Source organism: Orbicella faveolata, unplaced genomic scaffold (assembly GCF_042242905.1).
Source record: "Orbicella faveolata isolate gen_17 unplaced genomic scaffold, um_ofav_v1 contig_12, whole genome shotgun sequence".
NCBI lineage: Eukaryota > Metazoa > Cnidaria > Anthozoa > Scleractinia > Merulinidae > Orbicella > Orbicella faveolata.
This window is the reverse complement of record NW_028301539.1, coordinates 33,333,720-33,351,450: the sequence shown is the minus strand read 5'-3', so window position 1 is coordinate 33,351,450 and position 17,731 is coordinate 33,333,720. Positions and strand designations below refer to the sequence as shown.

Here is a 17,731-nt window from a genome sequence, read left to right as displayed (position 1 = left end):
AACTGAATGGAGTCTAATTTGGTCTGAAATCATACAGTGATTTCAAAATTGAACGATCGCCTAGCGCGAGTTCGACTTGAAATTACAAGTATGATTTCAGGCTGAAATTGCACGACACGAAGTTCAGTTATCATTCTAAATAACATCAATTGTGATGAGTATCTTGACCAAAGCCGGTTTGTTGAAAGCAGAACCAGGAACGCTTTTACATCTCATTTTGTGTGCAAAACAGAAAAAAGATGCAATTTAGGGCACAAAATAGTGTGATTCGTGAATACTGGTTGCTCTGGTTTTCCTATAATTTCATTTCTAGCCTTGAAATCTCACTGTTTTTTAAGTGTTCCATTCTCATTGGCTGGGAAAAACGATGTGATTTAGAGCACAAAAATAATGCGACTCTAGAATAAATCGCACTGCTGAAAGCCAATCAGATTGCAAGGATCACCAGTGATTTCAAAATGGATGTAATAAAGAGGAAAATCGCGACAGGTGCCAGACGAAGTGCAGAATTAGACTAAGACAACGTATAAAGAACAGAAGACTAACAGAATTTTTTAAAGACCAACAAAACTACTGGTGTTTAATGTAAAATAACTTAAATGCGTACAACTGTACAAGTAGTCTTGCTTTATTTTGTATTCAATGACATTTACTAGTAATTATTTTACGTTTGTGCTCGTGTAAGAGTGTACGTTTGGTCGTGTTTGCAATCTGTGAGATCGGAGCTCATTTCTGTCTCATCAGAAAACTGGATGTTCAGGGTATCTAGAAAATAGAGCGAAACGGGCTTAGAAAACGGTTACTGATAAAAACTCCTTCAGAAGCCACAAAGGCAAAGGAGTTAACTGAATGGCAAATAAAAGGATGAAGAGTCAGGTTTCATGATGGCATTGTTTGGAATTGAGAAGAATGCCTTACCAGGGGGAGAAAACGAGGTGAAAAAAGTACTCACGGCCACTCTTTTCCATAGCGTTTCGTCGGTTTGGGTGAATTATTAGGACCAAGGAGTGAGAATTCTTAAATTAAGGACAATGCCCTCTTTTGTCAGTCCACTCATCTGCGTATCACGGGCTTTTCAGCTCCCGTAAAGAACCTTGTTTATGTTTGTTTTTCCGTGATTTCAAATAAATAAATAAATGAATAAATATAACATTATTCTTTTAAATGCGTTATTTTACCTTAAACGACATGCTTTCGGAAATGTAATGTAAACTCTGAAAATCTATGTGATTGAACAGAATAAACGATATCAAGAAAGCTCAAGAACTCGGGTTTCTCGCGGGATCATCTCGAGGTGCGCAGAACGTGTGCGCAGTGATAAGAGGAGCCAGGTTCCTTGACAGAGTACCACATTAAGAGTTGTTGTTGAACTTTGTTATTAAACAGTTTTAGTTTAATTTTTGCAGCTGTTTAAGATAGAGGGAAATTTCGGTTCCTTTCCAAGAAGACTATGGTTACGTTGTCACTGCAGGATGAAGTTTGTTCGTTCTAATGCGTGAGAAGAACGTCCGAGTACTTGCCCACATAGTTTTAAATTCTCGTTTTATAATTCTATTTAAATATCCGTATAAATATGGATTTATAACTCCGGTGGCGTAGTAAAGCCCTGACACTATGGACTGAAGTAATTCAGATGCGTTTTGTCCTGAATGAAAAGACCAGAGATTCACTACCATGTATGGCGTCCAGGAAATAAACAGTGCTCCGACAATGGCAGCCATTGTCAAAGCAGTCTTGATGTCCGCGCGTAGAGCAGAATGGGGTTTGCGCATGCAATATTGTCCCGATATGACCGCCGCTGACACTTGTCCTGTCAGCTCGGGCTCAAGTACTGCAGTCATTTCTCTTTGGCGCAGCGCTTTGACTTCGCGCGCAATCTGTCTGGAATGACGCAAGGCAACACGCAGTATGCTGATGTAAATAAAAATGATCGAAACCAGCGGAAGGAAGAACATCGTGGCTAGTTTAAAGTACGTAAAACTGACGGAAATGTGATAGTCGGACTCGCACAACCAGAGACCAGGGATGTTCTGGTAACGACTCCAACCTATGAGCGGGTAACAAGCTGAAAACAAGGCGTAGAACCAGATAGCAAGGATACTTAAGACAGTCTTATTTTGAGTCACCCAGCCTTTGTATTTGAGCGGCATAAGAATGGCTAGATATCTGTCTATGCTGACTGACAACAGCGTCAATACTGATACGGTGCTTGTGGCGTGTTGAAAGAACCCAATAATGTTGCATCCAGTCCCACCCACAACACGGAAATCATGAATTATCGATACAATGCTGAAAGGCAACAGAAAAATTGCGACCACAATGTCATTTATGGCCAAATTGACCAAGAAAAGGCACGAAGGGCAGTGAAGTCGCCTCACGCGATAAATAATATAACAGATCGTGGTATTGCCAACTACTGTAAACACAATCATAAACACAATAACAACAACCAGCGCGGTAACCATGGTGACAGTGCTCCTTATGACAATGTCAGGTTGTATATTCCTTCATCAGTAATCCATTAGCGAAAATTTCAGCAAAGCTTTATTTTCTGTTGAGCTTGTTGGAGACCTGCTGAAATACAAAGAAGTGTCAACTAAACCAACGCAATAATTATCACCATACAGATAGTGAAATAGAATGATGAGCCATGTTTACTTTGCTTATGATAGAGTTTGGAAATTTTTAAGTTTTTATTAAGTCGAGCCGTAGGCGAGGCTGTACGTAAATTAATAGGAAATTAAGGTAATTAGTTAAGTCCTTAACTAAGAGGTTTCTGTATTACGGGAGTGTCTGTTAGGAGGGCTTTGACTGTATAATTAAAAATGTACGAGTGGAATCGAATAAAGAGCTACTATAGTACTGTAAGTGGCAAATGGATTGTATGCACTTTCTCTAGCGGCTCTGATAAATTTTTTCTTTGATCAGGGACACAAACTGTGAGGAAATCGATAAATGTGGAGAACTGGCTTTAGTGTCCTTATATTATTTCGCAGAGTAATTTATCTAAGGAGTTTTTACCACTCTTGAGGTAAATTACTTTTTGAAATAGTTTACGCTAAAACTTCGCCAGAGAGCACTAAAATTTCGCCAGGTTTACCAAAATTTTAAAAAAATTGTAAACTAAATATACCCAGCAAAGGAGATATGTGTAGGTCTGACCATAGCGAGAAATCAGCCTGTTCAGTCGTTAGTTAAACTGTTACTAACTCCGCGAGAAAATTTTAACAAAATTTCTCCAATTCCAAGAGACAATTTGATTATTAGAAAGGAGAGTTATGTAGATAAATTAAAGTAAATACACACTCCGTAAGTTGTGTTGCAGAATCAGTGGTGAATTTTGCTGACACATCTATTATCTATTCCGTTTGTCGAATTGAAAGGAAAAGTATAAAATAGCATTAAGCACCTCGAGAAAGCCGCGAAAAAAAAAGCTACAAATTCGAGTTACCTGCAAACACACTCTTGCCCAAATGTCGTCTTTTGCAGTCGAATGTATCGTAAAACTACCGCCAGAAATTGTTTCAAGATTTAATACCGTTTTCATTCCGCGAAAATCGTGCTGCGAGAGATCATAAGCCCTACTGAAAATTCCTTCTTGGAGCTAAACGATTTGTAAAGCACTCGGTGGAACATTAGAATGCGGACGTGGGAATCAAGCAGCCATAAACAGCTTTCAATAGCTTTTATCCCGCATCTACTTCCCAATAAATAAGGTTAAGCTTGTTTCATTTGCGCAACCTCGTTTCCAGGGTACCTCATCTTCCCAGGTTGTCGTTTGCGTCACTTCCACAATAAATTGGACTTTTAAGGTTTGATGTTATCAGCGATTCAAGGAAAGTAGTAATACGGTATAAACGAGAATATGGCTGCATAATCTTGCTAAATAAGCCTTTTTCCCAATAGGACCATTACAAAACTGACCACCAAAGAAAATCACATTGTATTTATTCGATTCTAGCTTTCGATAACTTCCAGCTGTTCTTTACGATTGCTCAATTCAAGAGCGCGATTGTTGCAGTTTTAATATCTTAATCAGTGCGATGGATCTTTGTAAAACCACGCTCATCCGGTCATGTGCAAATGAGAGCTTGTCACATACGGTGTAAAGTTTCTAGAAGGAAAATTTTTATTAGTTTAATTAGCCGACATACGTCAGACGGGTTCTAAATTTTTGCTCCTCGCTGGAACTTTTGGTTTTGTATAGGTCACGGCCGTAGCCCGGCTAAAATTCTCACGAGGTAGTATATATAAAAAATGCCCGCTTCTTTTATTTTGAATTTTTTTTAATGGGCAGCCTCTTACGGGAACTTGAAATAAGTAACTAAATAAATTCAAAATTATTACTAGCTGCGGTCCTGGGTGAAAGGACATTTACACTTGTTAACTTCCCTTTTATGCCTTTAACTGACTGTAAGTTATCTTGCTGGCACAATGCTTGTGAAAAAAACCTCCGAAACATTTTCAGCTAAGATTTTTTTCATAAGCACGATTTCTTGTGAATGTAATGGAGTTGGTAGCTTGGAAGAAATTCGGTGAAACTCTACAAGCACAATTTTGAACTTCAATTCGCTTAGCCATAATTCGCAAGTTACCGGGAGACAGTGTGCTTAATTATTTAATTTATAATACCCAGGAGAAATTTACTTTAACTGGGATCCTTTTTTATGTAGCTGTAAACATTTGAGTAAAGATGTGTGTTGTTTCCGCTGAAGTGAGACCAGACTACTTAACAAAGACGGCGTGTAGGCTACTAGTGTGATGATAGATCAAAGTTCATATATTAAAACAAATACTCTTATTTGCTTTTCATTGCCTATGTTGTAAAAGTGACTTTCAGTTTACTTTCATTATATAAAAATGTCAACGTCACTTGAGCGGCGATTCAAAGTGTCTTTACACAATATTCGGCTGAAATCGATTCCGATTCTGTAAGTGTACTTCAAGGGCACGGGTTTCCGTTTGTGCAAGCCCGTAACATGTTCGACAGATTGCTCTGAAGACCTATGGCACACACTTTTGTGAAAAAGAAGGAATGAAAAGCGAACGCTCGAGAGACATTAAAAAGTAAATATTAAATATTCACAAACTTCAAGTTGTTCTGGGTGGTAGCTAATTAATTAAGCCTCTTAGTAAACAAAGCTAGGCGAAAAATGAAACAAATGATAGAGGATTGTTTTTCAACCTCAAATCCGCGGGCAGAACTTCGTTTCTTAAAACGCGTTTCGATTTCTCGAACTTTACTAACACCTCAAATATGAAGAGTAAATATAATAAAATACAGTTTACCATATCTTAAGAAACAGCAGGTGGCTTAAAATACGGACATTTGTGATACTGCCTTCCCGCTTTCAAGCATGAAAATATTGCTCGAGGTGTTCTAGATGTTTCGTTTTCATCTGTATACATAGTTTTCCTGAACATCGCTTTCCATGCACTCGCAAACGGTTGGCATTAACACGGATAGGAATTGCACACAAAACACAGTTGAGTAAGAATTAGAGCTTTACAAAGTTGACAGAATTCGCATGTACGTGCTGAATGAATTGATAAAAATTAATTGCTCTCGCACTCGTACAACATACGCCGTAGGAGTTCTACAATTGAAATTGCTTTGTCCCTCGAAGGCGCCTTACCTTATGTGCATGGGAAACATCATTTAATGCGAAGTGAAAATAACGCGCAGCAAAACGCATATAGAGCATGTAGACATAACTTCAATTGGTCACATGCCTTTCCTATAAACGTTTTTTCTTTTGCTTAAAATGGATAATACAGTCCAAGGAATATAACATGGATTTTTCAAAGGTAAATAGCTTACTTGACTTAACTTAACATAATCCCGCAAAAAACATTAACAAAGAAAAGATTCTATAATTCTCACCTATAATTTAGTCTTTTTCCGTACTAGAACTCAGTTTAAAAATCCAACTTCCTTCCCCCGTCAAGAAACCTGATAAATTTTCCAGGATTCATAGCTTGAAACAGTCACTATTTATTCGGCGAGGCTGGCAAAACGTTTCATTTCACCTGGTGCGTCAATTAGCGACTCTCACCCAAGCTTGCTTTATAACACAGCCAATCAGTGCGTCAATAGGACCACATCGCGTAAGCTGATCTTTCTTTTGTCGTATATTTCCGGTAAGATACGGTGCCACGGATTATAAGCTATATTAGTCACCTGCGGTTGGTTCTTTTGAAGGGAAATACCAGTTTAAGTGCGTTGTGGCAATGGAATAAAATCACCTTTTTGACGCACTGTTTCGCTGAAACAAACATAGGTCCGCAAAGCATACACATAAGAGCCCGTTGTTCTGTACAAAATCATCTAGCGATGACAACAACTCACGTTTGATGAGTGCTAAAAATAGTTCATTCAGTGTATAAATAAACTTCAGGTTTTAGGATATGTGTTTATCCGTTTAATACTGAATTTATCAGACTTCTGTATAGGCTTATTAACCAAGAGATTCTCTCTTTCAAGGGATAATAATTATGTTCTCCATGAATTAAACAGGAATTTGAATTTCAGGGAGTAAATCCTTAGTGTATTAACTTCTTCCGTTACGATAATCACGGGCCACTGAGAACAAAGGAAAAGAGCTAGCTTGGTAGTTAAATCTGCAAGACTTTGTCATTTCGCCTCGAAATATTACATAATTATTCTTATTAATCAGAAAACATTTGTTCCAATGTTTGAGCTTAAGCTTTTCCCTTTTGTATAGAGATAGGGAGATGAGCTCAATCACGTCTACAGCAAATGTCGTTCTGACGATTCGGTTAGTTCCGCTTGCGTAATGAACTACTGGACGAGGTCTTTTCGTGGCCGTTGCTGTATCGCGCGTCTCGAAACCCCTTGCAACGAAACCGCCAGCTACGCACAGGTGACTCGCTTCTTAATACACTGACTGAAAATGTGTCATTTGTTCCACACACTCGGTAAGTAATACCCGTTACAGTAGATAACTTTTTCACACTTAAGAGACTCGCCAAAAGTTTTCAGGTTTGGAATTTCAAGCGAGCCGACGATCAATTTGTTCTCTTTAAGAAAGAGTAACAAATGCCACCCACTGAATAATCAAACTTGATTTTGCTGCTGCCATGTTTTACTTTGCTGTTTGATTTTGTTGCTATACAAGTTTGAATGAGGTGTATGTATTTTGTAATGTACTGTAGCTTAGCTAAATTAATTTCTTATGCTGCCATTTACTTGACCATGGCGGTGTCCAACCATAAAGCTCTTGCCACTTTGGCCACCGCTCACATATAAATTTTTTTCCTTACAGCTTTATATTTCTTAACTTTTTTACTATTTCTTTTACATTACTATACATTGAATCTGTATAATGAAAATAAGAAAATTGAATCGAATTGAATTGACCAGTCCATTGAACGGTTATGGCGACAGTACTAGTAAATTTAGGTTTATTTCATGCCATACTGTTAACATCGCACAAACTGGGTCTAATTTTGAAGTTTCTGGATATACTCTGACTGATCTACAGTAAAATCATTCTTTCCTATGGTTATATTTATTTAAGTGAGACAATTTGTTTTCTTTGGAGTAAGTTGACCAAATCCCAGTATGTGACCATTCCATTTAAGGTTACTGAGCAGTTATTTCTTCATGTGTTTAAGTGTTTATCATGCTGAGTAGAACATGAACTCGACTTGAGTCAACAGTTACCAAATCAACCTATATTAGCTGCAGTAGCTACGTACTCGCAGCCGAGATAAAAACGACTGCCTTGATTTTAAGTTAACAATACGTTTGGACGGATTTGAGTGATTCCTTAACTAAAGTAGAGTTTTCGCCAAGGTTGTGAAGTATAGAGTCTTGGGATAAAATCGGGCAGCCATTTTCGTTTCTTGTATATAGCGAGTGCCAAAAGTGCAAGCGTTTTCGGGTCTGGGATTTTAATTAGGGATTTTAAGAAAACCACGACGGCAACGGCAACGGGAACGTCGCTAAACAAAAGATTTAATTAGGAGAACAATGGCTTTGCATGCGCGTTATAATTCTTGGCACATTTCTTTACCGTCCTCGGCAAAACAACAACGTGAAATGACCAAATTCTGCGTTGTCTGGAGAACGTGAACCACGACGGCTAATTTTTTTAAATTTTTATTTCGAGTTTATCGCTGTGTCCCAGATTCAGTTTCGTGAAAGTTTTGTCAGTGATAAACAAAGTAAATGACTTTAGGGTATCGCGAGATTCGTAGGTAAAATATAAAGTCATTTTTTAATCGACGCTGTCCTCGCCGTCGTCGTCGTGGTTACTTAAACTCCCTATTAAATAACTCTCTAAAACCCCGTTTCCGTCGTTCATGACGGTGAAAACGTTCTTGTGTTGTCAAGCTACAAATTCAAAAACATGTCCTGATATGTCCTGGTACTGATATTCACCTTTAACAACACCTTCGCCCAAATTTACATTTTGTTGTAAGACTAATATCGTATTTTTGTTAGGATATATGACTCTGCAAAGAAAATGTTAGTCTTTCATTGAGAGCGACGATAACAGATTAAGAATAAATGTCACTTCTTCCCGAATGAATTTCTTTCTTGACCTTTACTTACTTCTGTGATTCAAAGAGTTTTTCAGATTTTGTTTTCTGAGTGCACGAGTTTTGTTTTTTCTTTCCCTCACCGCATGCAAGAGCTATTCGTGGTTTATATATTAATTATTAATTGCTATTTGTCAAGTTTTATTTCTCCCTACCAGCAGAGGACACGCAGAGGTTATTAAAAATGATGGTGTATTAGCTTTATGTAAATGATAAAGTGAGATAGTGTTTTAAGTTTCGAGAAAATGTCCCCTCTTGACATTCTGTTTCTTAGTCTTTTGTTAGATGAGTTGAAATCATCAACCCCTACCCGGAGATAAATTAAATACAAGTTTTTTATCTGTTCATTATGTCTGTCCACTATTGCTTGTAAAATGTTTTCTCTGAATTTATCATGTTTCTATTTTAGCTTTATTTTCATATATTCATTACATCAATTTACTTTATCGTTTTCAAGTTCTTTAGGTTAGTTGCTATTCGAAGAAAACTGAGACCTGACCGTTTTATCTCTGTATCATATCATGAACCGAAAGGAAAACAAAAGAAATGACGTAAAGATTTTATTGAATTTCATCGGTCTCAAACGGAAAACGCAGAGGTAATTTTAGCCGTAGGTATAGAAAGTATTCTTTCCATCGAAGAGAATTATGAAAACAGTTATTAAAAACCATTAAAGTTGTATAAAAAGGAAGCTTTAGACTAGGTTTTGTCAAAACATAGATGTCCCATGCAACGGCATCAATAATTTAAAGTTAGAGCTAAGCTCTAGACAAAATCATTCGCGTCCAGAACGCCAGTCGCGAACACAGTCACCGACATGCGTGCAGAAATAAAAAAATAATTGGAGGTTACAGTTGTATATTTTTACGTAATTAATATTTCCACCAGAAGGCGCCATGCACAGTATGAATACCTCAGAAATTCAACGTTTTCAGGAAATTATTTGACATGAGTTTTCATAGAAACGTCACTACTTCGCGCGTCTTGTTTGTATCCTTTGAAAATGGCGCGGAAAGAAAAAATACGCAAAATGTTTATGTCTTGTATTGCAACATGAGCGCCGGCGAGATGCAGGTTCTTAACTGAAACTAATCCTGTCGAAATATTATATCTTATCTTTAATATAGGAGCCGAGGAACTTTGAAATAAATTCTGACATTTTGCTGGTGAAATACTTTTTGGAATACATCCTTTTTCAATGGTAACTTTTCAATTAATCATGACGTTTGCAGATATTTTCCTTAATTTGCAAAGATTATTGAAGGAGGTTGTGTAGTTTTGAAAGGAACACCAATGGAAATCATTCAGTGCAATTTCCTTATAAACAAATGACTTGTCACTTTTTCATTATTTGCCCTGAGTTTGTCACGGAAAATTTATTCGGAGTCAGCAGTGATCAAACGCGGCAAATAGGCTTTCCTTGAGCAGCTGTAAAACCAAGATGTCTCCGCCTGATGGCTTTGTTCATATTTTCCTCCATCTATTTGTGAATTAGGAATTTTCTTTTTATCCCAGTTGTTTGAGAAAGTCTGAAATCCTGCCTCCGACCTCAAATATTTTGACATAAATACGATCTTTTCCGCTTCCTCTGGTAAATATATATAGCTTGATTCTGAATTTTGTTTGCAAATTTGTCCTGTTACATAACAGTTTTACCAACAACATTTTCTTGCTTCAGTAACCGAGCTAAACATACGTTCCAAGAAAATATTTACAACCCACACTAATGCCTATGTATTATAAGTAGCTTGTAAAAATAGCAATGTTTTATTATGGTCACATCGGACTGATTTACACGCTAGCTATCTGTGAAGATTTCATAAACATGATAAACATTTTCAAGCTTAGCTTAACGTTAACGTGACGAATACAAAGAAAGATATAAAGAATGCGACTATATATGTAGTAAACCATATTTTTGATATAGGAAGTACCACGAATTCTGCGACAGAAATATTGATGGGCCGTGACAAAGACATCTTAACACACACCAACTTGTTAAAAAAATAACATACCTTTCAAATTTAAGTTCAAGTTATCTCAACAGTAAATCGTGATCTCGACTTTTTTTCGTCAGTAACGTTTAACAGCGCCAATGTCTCTTGCGGAGCAATGGAGATTTCTCTGTTTCGTACGGGGATCTGACAACTCATTTTGTGTGATATTTGCCTGTATCTTCACCGTTTGACGTCAACCCGTCAAATAACAGTTGTTTTTACAAGAGCTTTGTCATGATTAATAATAGAACGTATTTCAATATAAAGGTGTCATAACTTTCTTTAGAGTGCTGCCAAGTAAACAAACCACAAAAGCAATTTTTAACCCTTTAAACTTTATTTGAAATTTGGATTATTTTACGATAAGACTCACTTCAGGGCATTCTCGTTTTAAGGAAAACTTCGAAACCCAAGTGCAGACATGAAAACTAGGTAATCAAAAATATCTGTTTCACGTTTGTCTGGAGGTTTCCCAAAGTGTTAAAAATAACTGATTTAAATGGAAGGAAGTCTTATGGAGAAAATCGAAGAAGACTAACAAGATCTATGATCTCTTGACACAGAGGAAATAACAGAGAACTGATTACAAAAGGAAGTGCATGTTAAAATACCCAAGTAAGGAACAACAGTTACTTGTACAAACAAATGAGATCTTGAACCTCTAGTTCCACATTCGTGTAAAGCACTCCTTACAATTGCCTTTCCGTTCACCAATACATTTTTACATGAGCGAGTTATATTCAGAGATGCATAAGTTCCTCAACCGGTTCTGGTTTGCGTCTTCAAACTCGCTCTCAGGCCCCTTGTTAAGTGATCTTGGATCAAAAATCAAATCAAATCAAAATTTCCCTTAAAAAGCCGAAACCTTTACATGCGCCCACAAATGATCGTTTTACATTTGATGATCGAGAACTGAAATATAGTGAAAATAGCTGGGCTTGGAGAGAAAATATCCAAAACATAATCAGTGTGTGATTAAGCTGATAAGTTGTCATACTACCATATGGATCTCTGACGCAAACTAAGCACAACGAGTTGGCGTGTTTCACGTTGGCTGGTTGACGCGAGCCAATTCGGAAACCCGCACCCCTCACCGACGTCAGGTTCTCATTTACTGGGAACACAATTCAACGCTAACTAAACTTTTTCACAACTTTCCACCCACATCAAAAAATTAAAGGTGGCACATATCCTAAAAAAAACTTAATGAACGAGTTAAATCGAGTAAGCAGTAATTCATTTGGTTCACGTTCACGGTGCTGTCCTGAAAAGAAAAAAACGAAAGTGAAAAAGAAAAATTCCGATTTGTTTTACTGTGGGACGAAATTTACACTTCAATATCGTTCATTCTCTTAAGCTTTCCAGAAAGACGAAAGAAAATTTCAATAACAGAGGTTTGCTTATAGTACTTCAAGACGTCTTTAAATGACAAAAGAAGTGGGCGTTTATTTTTATGATTCGACCTAAAAGAGAACTGTTCTTTGAGGGAGGTGATTATTCAGCGAGAAAAATGATTTGCCATTCAATCCCTAATATTGAATTATTCTTAGAAAATGCCCTTTAAAAGGTGCCATCTTTCTATTTAACAACCATACCGCGAGTCCAAGTAGTTTATGCGGGAACAACCAATCTATCGCTCTAACAAAACGACAACGAATAGACTCTGTAAGGTCTGTGGTTCAGTGTACTTTATAATTTTACGAACTTATTTATAAACAAGAAAAATTTCAGACCAGAAAAGAGAATTTATACTTTGACAATCACGATAAACTGAAACGTTTCTTTCTTTTTTTGTCAGCAGTTTTTCTAAAGGGGATTAGCAACTGCATTTATTTTTTCCGTGTTTCTGCCTGGTTATAGAAACACTCGTGAAAGATCGAGAGAACTCCCCTGTGGCTTGTCATCCCACAACATTTTTTGTTCTCTTAAATTTCCACTTGTGTTCCTACAGTAGGACAGAAACAGGGAAAATGTTTTCTATTGTAATCCTCAATAAGTAAAATTGAGGCCCGTCATGGTTAACATTAGATCTATTGCAACAAAAATGCGTGGCGTTAAAGGAAGAGATAGGTAAATGTACTTTGGAGAGCTGGTATTCTATTTATAAATGTACAGAGATCACTACATGCATATTGTTTTAGTTGTGGTTGATCGCTCCATGTCATTTGTAATCAAGAGAGGATGAAGAGGAACAGAATTAATCTTGCTTATTACTGGCTAGCCCCGTGAGCGGGCAGGATGAATCAAATCCTGTGTTGTGATTGGCTACCCGAGCGGGCAAGATGGAGCTATCTTGCCCGCTCGGGACTACCCGCCGTGTCCCGCAAGAAAAATTTCCCCGAAAGCCATATAATAAATCCTTTATTGACCAAGCTTGTTCGGTCAAGATGGCTGGATATTGGTCTCGTTCTTTTTTCGCGAGTTTATGGACCTCGACTCCGTCTCGGTCCATAAACACGCAAAAAAAAGAACTTGGCCAATATCCAGCCATCTTGACCTCACACTTGGTCAATAACCCATACATATTGGCCATTTTCCCAAAGTAATCTCTCTCAAGTTATTTTTAGACTTGGTTTCCAGTTTCCCGCGGATAATCTTACTACGAGCAGCAAAAAATATCTTAAGTCGTTTACATTCACCATTATCAATGATACAAGTAAATGAGGATATTTTCGAGCAATAAGAAGTATTTTGGATTTCAAAACTGATGTAAATTATTAATACAGGATCTAGAAGTGGAGTCTGAAACAATAGTTTCCTTACATAAAATTTATCATATGAATATTTTATGGCAGTTAGCGCAAAAATCTTTTAATAAACTAAATTTTTTTCGTTTAGTACAGCTTGATAGTGAGTCACACGCCTCAATAGATAACGCGTGTGAAAAGCTACATGATTTGACAAAATGGCTCAAGAAACTCGCATTTTATACAGGTGGGTCTGTTGCTTCAACAAGCTCAAATGTTTCCATTCTTTCTAACACCTTGCCCCTTTGAAATGTCGTGCAGCTAAAAACGAATCGGAATTTGATGGCGCGTTAGACAAAATTTTCAAACTCTAATGCAAAAATTATTTTCAGTTTTTTCATACAACGCAGAGAAACGGCAGAGCGAGAGATCTGGAAACGAGATTAGACGTGACGTACAAAGTCCGTGCGCAGCAAGAATGCTCACAAACAATGAGCGCGAGAATTACATATATTGACAGTATGATACCCGTTTTATTATGCAGCTAGGCCATTAATAGTTATTTGAAAGATTAAAAAAGCCGACAATAGCAAACAAGACGGTTTGAAATTATGAGATCTGGTCAGATGTTCGGAACAAGAGCACCCTTATGAAAATTATGTACCTTCTGCATGTAGAATACTGCAATTTATGGCTGAGATGGACATTTCGATTTAAAAGAAATATTAAGTCCCACTGTTTTGCAACTTTTCAGCTCATAACTGAAGACCTTTAGGTTTGTATTTAAATTTGCCGATCTAAAGTTTTGAAAAGCAATCTTTTTTCTGCTGTGCTTTTGCAGTTGGCAGGAAAGAGTTTCACCATATCAGAGAACCAATTAACGTTGGATATGTAAGTAGAATTGTAAAATACAAGAACGAAAACAAGAAGACAACAACTCATTTCGTAGATTATCGGCCCTTACTAATGTGTTTAGCTTTGCAACGGTACCATCAGTGAACACAGCAAGCAACGAACTCACCTTCAGCTCTTGTGAGAAGCTTCTTCTAAGATATAAGTATCTTTGTTTTTTTCGTAAGCGGTCGCGTGCTTCGCGCGCTATGACGCCGCTGAACAGCAGATCGCGTGGAGGTATTCCGTGATGTATCACTGCGTGAAGTGTATGTTTTAAAACTCTATTTTGGCCTTTCTGCTCTCGTCTAAACATCAAGGGATTACAGTCATTTAAACAACTTGGAGAATTGATCATCGTTATTAAAAATAGGCTCGGATGACGTTTTGCAAGCTAGTTTGTAAATAGTGTCATGATCATGCGGTAAAAATAAATTAATTCGCGGCACCTGAGGTGTGGCGATTCATAAAGATAATAATTGTATAAGTTTCTGGCGTTAATCTCGCCCGGCGGTGTATCGTTTTATGTTTACCGACGGTGCTGCTGGTTGCCGGAGTCACGAAATGTTCTTGAAGAAATTCATATACGCTTGGCAAAAGTCACTTTTTTAAAAATTAATACTTAGGCGCTACGAATTGAAACAAAGCTAATAAAAGACGACGAATGTGTTGAAAAAGCGAAAACACCAGCAATGTTAACAAACTGAATACCCTGAGGCAGCGGACATTATACTTGTTATAATAATTCTAATAATCTATTGTAACTGCAAATTTACATTTTCAAAACTGAGCTAAAACGATTGGTAAAGAAAAACATTTGACCACATGTCAAGTTTTTAATGCCATATGCGCCATTTATAAATGTTTTGTGTATAAGAAATACAAAATTGTATTTTCGCCTGAATAATACATAAATCATTTTTTGAAGTTAAGGAAAGGTTGTTTTGTCTTACAAAAATTAACAACGTTGTTTCCGCAAGCCCCTTGTATTTGATATATTGAGAACTATCTGATCCCAGACGAAGACAAAACAGAAATCAAATGAATCAACTTACATCAAAAGTGTAACAGTTCTCTTCCAGCGCTAGCCTAGCCACCTGCAGTCAAATAAAATTTGCTCTCAAAAGACCCCCCTCCTCTCCCTACCTTTAAAATGACAAAAACATTTTATGATCGAATTTCTAAATTCTAATATAAAAAGTGACACGATCGTTTTTGAAAATATTTGTTATCTTTTCATGAGTTTAATAATGCCCATTTGAGGCTCGATATTGCTCGTTTGTGCGTCAGCTGATTTTTGTCTTGTTTTCTAGATTTTTGCTCAATTCAGAGCCGTAGTTAACAAATTTAAATTACGCCTTCCGGTGCGGAGATATTTCAGCTTCCCTTACCGGAAAATTAACGTTAATCTATATGAGGGTTGTAAACAGTATTTTTGCTATTCGTGAATGGCCCAAGATTTTTCCCGATGAAATAAGAATTGGGAAAAATTTTAAATCGATCTCTGGCTGAAACGATTAAGAAATTACAAGCTTTGGACTGCCTGAACTACAGTCTTCGACGGGTAAAATGTGAATGACAAGAAACGAAGAAAAAGAAAAAAAGAAAAATTCAATACTTTCACGAAATAAGAAATGCTCAGTTTTTCGCGTGAATCATGATGAGTTCTTAAGTAGCCGTGAACCGCGATTTCCCAAAATATTTTTTTTTTGTGAAATGAGAAATAAGCGTTTATAATTCGTTGTTTAGCGTTATTTTGATTATATCTTCTGTTGTTTTGAACAGCCATAACAACTGCAGGCCAATCTTTGATCTCTTTTCATACTCTTGCGGAACGCGATGTTTTTTTCCCTGGTGCAGAAAAAAAAGAAACGTAGTCAAAGCGGATGTCAAACTAGGCTGTGCTTTGGACATGAAGTTTCAAAATCTCGTTAATATGTAATTTGGTCTGGAAAATGTCCTTCTTATCGTGATTCGTGAAATGCCTATTTTTCGTGAATTGTCAGGGAAAGGACCGTTTTATTTTTCATGTAATGTGAGTTAGATCGTCAGCTTTTCCACTTGCTGAGCTCAATGTCGCCTTTGTGGGTATATAAGCAATAATTGTCTCCACTTAGTGCGAAAACATGCTCGGATATTTGTCCGCGGACATTAACTGTTCTGAGAAGCGAGAGCTTTATTATCCCTCGAGCTTTATTTTGCTACAAATTTTTTTTCGCAACACCCCTCATATCCAGTCACGTGACCATTGCTTAGACCAATCGCGAGCGTGCAAAAATATTTGATGGATTATAAATACTGACATAAATAATTGTTTCTTTTTGGCACTTTAAATGAATGCTTACCGTACCCGAGGGTTTTTGGTTATTTTAGAATGTTTTCTTCAGACTGTCAACTTCAAATTGAAATGGAAGTCTTACCAGTTGAATGAAAACCAAATCTCATTTATTTCGAAAAAAAAAAATATATATATATGTTGCAAATACGCAAAGTAGTTAATAAATTTTCCCGTCATTGCAATAGCTCCCACGTTCCATATATCAGAATTTTTTAATGACACCAAGGTTCTCTGCAAAACGTCTCTATTTGACAATGCTTTGCTTTGAGGCAAGTCTGTTTTAGGAATTTTTAGACAAATGAATCTTAGAAAATTTGCAATTTTGGACAGAATGCCTCGGAGTCATGTCATGCCAGTTTTGATGTACAGCTGTTTCGACGAGGTTTGTCCTACAAACAGGGTAAAAGGGTACGCGACAATGCCGGTTGTTGTTATCGCTGCTTGATTGAGGTTCACGGTGTTTCAGCAAAAAGGAAGAAGAAATCATGAATACAAGTATTTGTGCTGTCTTCCTTCTATCACGCTGAACTGAGGCACCTTGAGATTCAATCAAGCAACCGTGAACCATCGATACCCATAATACCTTTCGACACTGCGTACTCTTCGACGCTTTTGAAAGGACAACCGCTGTATTGAACTTAGCTTATTCAGCAGTAGTTGTATCAGGTGGATCGGGTTTCAAGTTTCGCGAGCAAGATATAAACAATAAGAGAGCCTAACAGCGGATTGCTGTAGAAGTAAGTCATCGTTATCGAATATTTCGAGTCGAATCAGGGGCTTCTCTCGAAAAGAGGAAGAGTTAAGTCCAGCGACATCAATATAGAATAGATTCTATTGACACTGAATCAGATAAGCGACATAGAGTAGAAGGATAGGGATTAAAATAAAATAATAACATCTAAACATCTAAGAATAAGTGTAGAAATGTGACACTCATAAATTCTTGAAACAAAAGAGACATGTTTTAATCCTGAAAGAAACCATATTGCTAATTTATTTTCCGGCCACAGGCAGCCACGTCAATAGTGTAGCTTTCTTTTAATATTGAATCACGTAAGTGCCTTAAAAGGATCGAAAATATAATAAAATGAAATAAAATAAAATAATCTAATCTAAACACGCAGGAATAGGTGCAACGTTCAGTATTATACTCGTACGTTGTTAAAACGAAATAAAAGAAACAAAAGTAAAACATTTTTATCTTGAAGGATACCATATTGCTGATTTTCTACAGGTTTATAGCGGGTTAG

At 37.0% G+C, this 17,731-nt stretch overlaps 1 protein-coding gene across 4 annotated transcripts; it reads right to left on the bottom strand.

The window, feature by feature from the left end:
* Window positions 1-607: 607 nt before the first annotated feature.
* LOC149117600 (G protein-coupled receptor 161B-like) lies at window positions 608-11,567 on the bottom strand. Of its 4 annotated transcripts, none has more exons than XM_089283380.1 (2): window positions 10,584-11,567; window positions 608-2,574 (listed from the first exon to the last, which is right to left on the bottom strand). In XM_089283380.1, the coding sequence occupies exon 2, from the start codon at window positions 2,463-2,465 to the stop codon at window positions 1,455-1,457; it is 1,011 nt and encodes a 336-aa protein (XP_089139506.1). In that variant the 5' UTR covers window positions 2,466-2,574; window positions 10,584-11,567; the 3' UTR covers window positions 608-1,454. The 4 variants fall into 4 exon arrangements, with proteins under 4 accessions (XP_089139506.1, XP_089139505.1, XP_089139507.1 ...); XM_089283379.1 differs by having other exon boundaries at window positions 608-2,571; XM_089283381.1 differs by lacking the exon at window positions 10,584-11,567 and adding an exon at window positions 5,885-6,386.
* Window positions 11,568-17,731: the final 6,164 nt, after the last annotated feature.